The sequence below is a fragment of the Mustela nigripes genome, unplaced genomic scaffold (genome assembly GCF_022355385.1).
Source record: "Mustela nigripes isolate SB6536 unplaced genomic scaffold, MUSNIG.SB6536 HiC_scaffold_1452, whole genome shotgun sequence".
NCBI classification, from domain to species: Eukaryota; Metazoa; Chordata; class Mammalia; order Carnivora; family Mustelidae; genus Mustela; species Mustela nigripes.
The window spans coordinates 2,597-6,164 of NW_026740859.1; the positions used below are offsets into that span (position 1 = coordinate 2,597).

General features: G+C 41.0%; 1 protein-coding gene across 1 annotated transcript; it reads right to left on the reverse strand.

Annotated features, from left to right (window-relative positions):
* Window positions 1-2,880: 2,880 nt before the first annotated feature.
* On the reverse strand, window positions 2,881-3,364 carry LOC132008826 (small ribosomal subunit protein uS12-like; the record flags this gene model as incomplete). Its single annotated transcript, XM_059387354.1, has 2 exons — window positions 2,881-3,071; window positions 3,188-3,364. Coding segments are annotated over 2 exons (324 nt in total), but the record flags the coding sequence as incomplete, so codon positions are not given.
* Window positions 3,365-3,568: the final 204 nt, after the last annotated feature.

Below are 3,568 nucleotides of genomic sequence, written 5' to 3' on the forward strand. Positions count from 1 at the left end.
TACAAGTTTTATAGCTTTACATTTTATTCAGATACTATGAACCATTTTGAATTAATTTCTGTTTAAGATGGGAGATTCAGGTTGAGGTCCATTCCTTTTTTGCAAATGAAAGCCGGTACTGTTTATTGTAAAAACTATGTTTCCTCCATTGAATTGCTTTTTTATCTGTCAAAAATCACTTGGTCTTGGTCTTACCTGTAAAGTCTACTTACGGATTCTATTCTATTGATCTGTGTCTGCCCCCCTTCAATACCACACCCTCCTGATTACTGTAGCTACAAATTAAGTCTTAAAACCAAGTTTTGTGATTCCTCCACCCTTTATTCTTCATTTTCAGTATTAACTATTCTAGTTCCTTTGCCTTTTCAATAAAATTTTACCATTAGCTTTTCTATTTCTTTTTTTCTTGATGATTTTATTTGAGAGCGAGAGCGCACATGAGCAGGGGGGAGGATTAGAGGGAGAGCGAGCAGCAGACTCCCTGCTGAGCAGGGAGCCAGAGGACATGGGACTTGATCCCAGGGCACTGGGCCGAAGGCAGATATTTAATGACTGAGACACTCAAGTGCCCCAGCTTTTCTATTTCTATAGGGTAAAAAAAGAAAAGAAAAAAAAAATCTGCTGGGATTTTGTTTAAATTTTGCACCCGGGTGTCTATTTTCTCTGACCCTACAGCCTCCATGTGTAGTCAGGCACAGCTCAGGACTGGGCACACACTTTATGCTGGAACTAAGAAGGGACAACATCTGTCATAAAGGTGGTGGGGGATGGGTGAGAGGAATACACAGGAGACAGAATGAGCCATGAGAAGGCAGATTTGTTTCAAAAACTGGGGTTAGGGATACCTGGGTGGCTGAGTTGGGTTAAGCGTCTGCCTTTGGTTCAAGTTATGATCCCAGGGTCATGGAATCAAGCCCCACATCTGGCTCCCTGCCCAGCAGGGAGCCTACTTATCCCCTCTGCCTGCTTGTGCTTGCTCTCTCTGACCAACGAATAAAATCTTAAAAACAAAACATTGGGGTTAGAACAGTCGCAGGTAGATTTGTGTTTCTGTCAGCCACTTAACTAACGGACAAGCATCCACGGTGCACCCAGCAGACAAGTGCAAACCACTGTCATAGGATGTCTTAACTCCTAGGTGTGGTGTTCTCTACAGGTTTGGCTGAGGTTTCAGGACGGCCAGAAACAGGACGTACTGGAGAGGGGTGGGTGGGTGTCGGTGCCAGCCCATCCATTAGCCCTATCCAAGCCTTCTCCACACTGCATGGCCAGGCAGCACCTCCTAGCTCTCCGCACTGCAGCTGACCCAGTGCTGATGCCCAGATATGGATTCTTGTGGCCCTTGGGGGCCTCTTGCAATTCAGGCCAGGGGGATGGTATGAGACCCAGAAATCTACTGGGTTGGGTCAGTTATGTACAACCAAAAGCATCTGGTCAGCCTTTGAGAGTGACTTAACCAGTATCTGTGCAACTACATACACTAGTAAGCCCTGGAATAGAAACCAAAAAACAGCCCATCTTAATACCACATATAAATGTACCAAATTAACATGTACTTCTTAAATTTATATATACAATGTTGTATGTCAAACATTAGTGTTTCAGTTAAAAAAAAAAAAAAAACAGCCACCCTCCATCCTTGTGGAAAGACAAATCACATCATTTGTGGGAAGCATACGCACAAGTGTGCCATGTTTGGGGATCAGTGAAGTCTGAGATGGTGGCAGCAGCAGGTGACATGAGATACCTCCTAAAACTGCACAGGGAATCTGAGTTTGAAGCAAGGGAGAATATTGCTGGATCAGGTACCAGATAAAACATACATTATCTCCTGGGCTGTGGAAAGGATCATGGTCTTGACCTTATGGGATATCGAAAGCCATAAAACTTCCATTTTCCAAGATCCTAAACATAACCTAACACTAGGCTTTGAAAGAGAAAGTACTCACCTTAATGCTGCCAATAGCAGTTCCTCTGATCACTTTCAAGAAAGACACTAAATTTCATTTTGGATGAGATTTTTCTATGGAAATTTTGAAACAATTTACAAATACCAAAAAAGATTCTTAACTTTAGAGAACAAACTTGATGGCTACCAGAGGGGAGGTGGGCAGGGGAAGCATAAAGTGGAAATTAAGGAATCTAATTGTCATGAGCAAAAGGTGATATATGGAATTGTTGAACCACTATGTTGCACACCTCAAACTAATGTAACACTGTATGTTAACTACTGGAAAAAAAAATAATTTATAAACAAACCCCATGTACCTAACACCCACCTTCCAACAATTATCAAGCTACAACCCTCCTCCACTGTTTCTAACTAAATACAGATACGTTGTGCCTTGAAATAAACCTCAAGGTCAAAACTTATCAGTTAATGAGGTCAGGATAAAGAGCATTTAGGTAATCTTTCTATAGCTTAACACCCTTCCTCTTAAACAAGTTTTTCTCCTGGGTCTTAATTTGCCAGGTTGGACACTTCCATTAACTCTTATCTGCTCAATCATCCAGTGCCTTTCTTGCTGTCACAAACACAGAACTGGAACATGGATCGTGAACCTTCACTCAAATACCAAGGCAGAAGCAAGTTGAGGGTGGTTATCTGTCATACTGGGTCCCCAAGGAAATGTATGTCCCAGAATGTATGTTATCATGGTTTCTCAACAATGATTCCTGCTTTAAGTGCAGTGAGTTTATTTAAAGCCTACTGTCCTGCATTTATTCCAGATTACTTACCATTTTCTTTATTTCATAGAAAGAATAACTATGAATCCCATTTACTCTAGAGAATTCTGAATTCCTGACAGTCCCAGTCTCCTAAAATGTCAAGGCATATACTGCATCTCTGCAGTAAGGAAAATAAGACACAAAACATACTTCCAGCTTATGAAAATTTATTATCACGTTTTTACAATCAAAATTTATGACCTTGGTCTTTCCTTCTTGCCTTTGTATAAGGCCAAAAGAGAGACATTGGCTACTTTGACAACCTTAAAGCGAACTCCAGGAATGTCACCGACAGCATGACCTTTGCGACCAAATCCAGCAACCAGAACTTCATCATTTTCCTGGAATAAAATCAACAGTTTACTTCTGCTGTCATTGGCAATCACTAACAATACCCATTCATTGTATAAAAAGCTAGGAAAAACCATTTCAGGAACAGAAACAAAGAGACACTTACCTCAATAAAATTCAAACAACCATCATTGGGTACAAAGGCTGTGATTTTCTTGCCATTCTTGATCAGCTGGACCCTGACACACTTCCTGATGGCAGAATTTGGCTGCTTGGCTTCAACCCCTCTAAAACACAAACAGCACAACACAGTGAGCCGCCTTCTTGAGAAGGGATACTTTTTATTTAGTTAGGCATAAACAATTTATTAGAAATTATACTGTTTCAGCCTTTTCAGTCTGACCCTAAATTAGCAAACTCGTGTTATCAACCAAGCGTTTCCTCAGTCTGCCACAACAGGGAAAACATCTGGCCCCTTGACCAGCTGTTAAAAAAAATATATATATATTATCAAGAAGTGGAGCTAGAAAGCTTGGATTCAAATCCT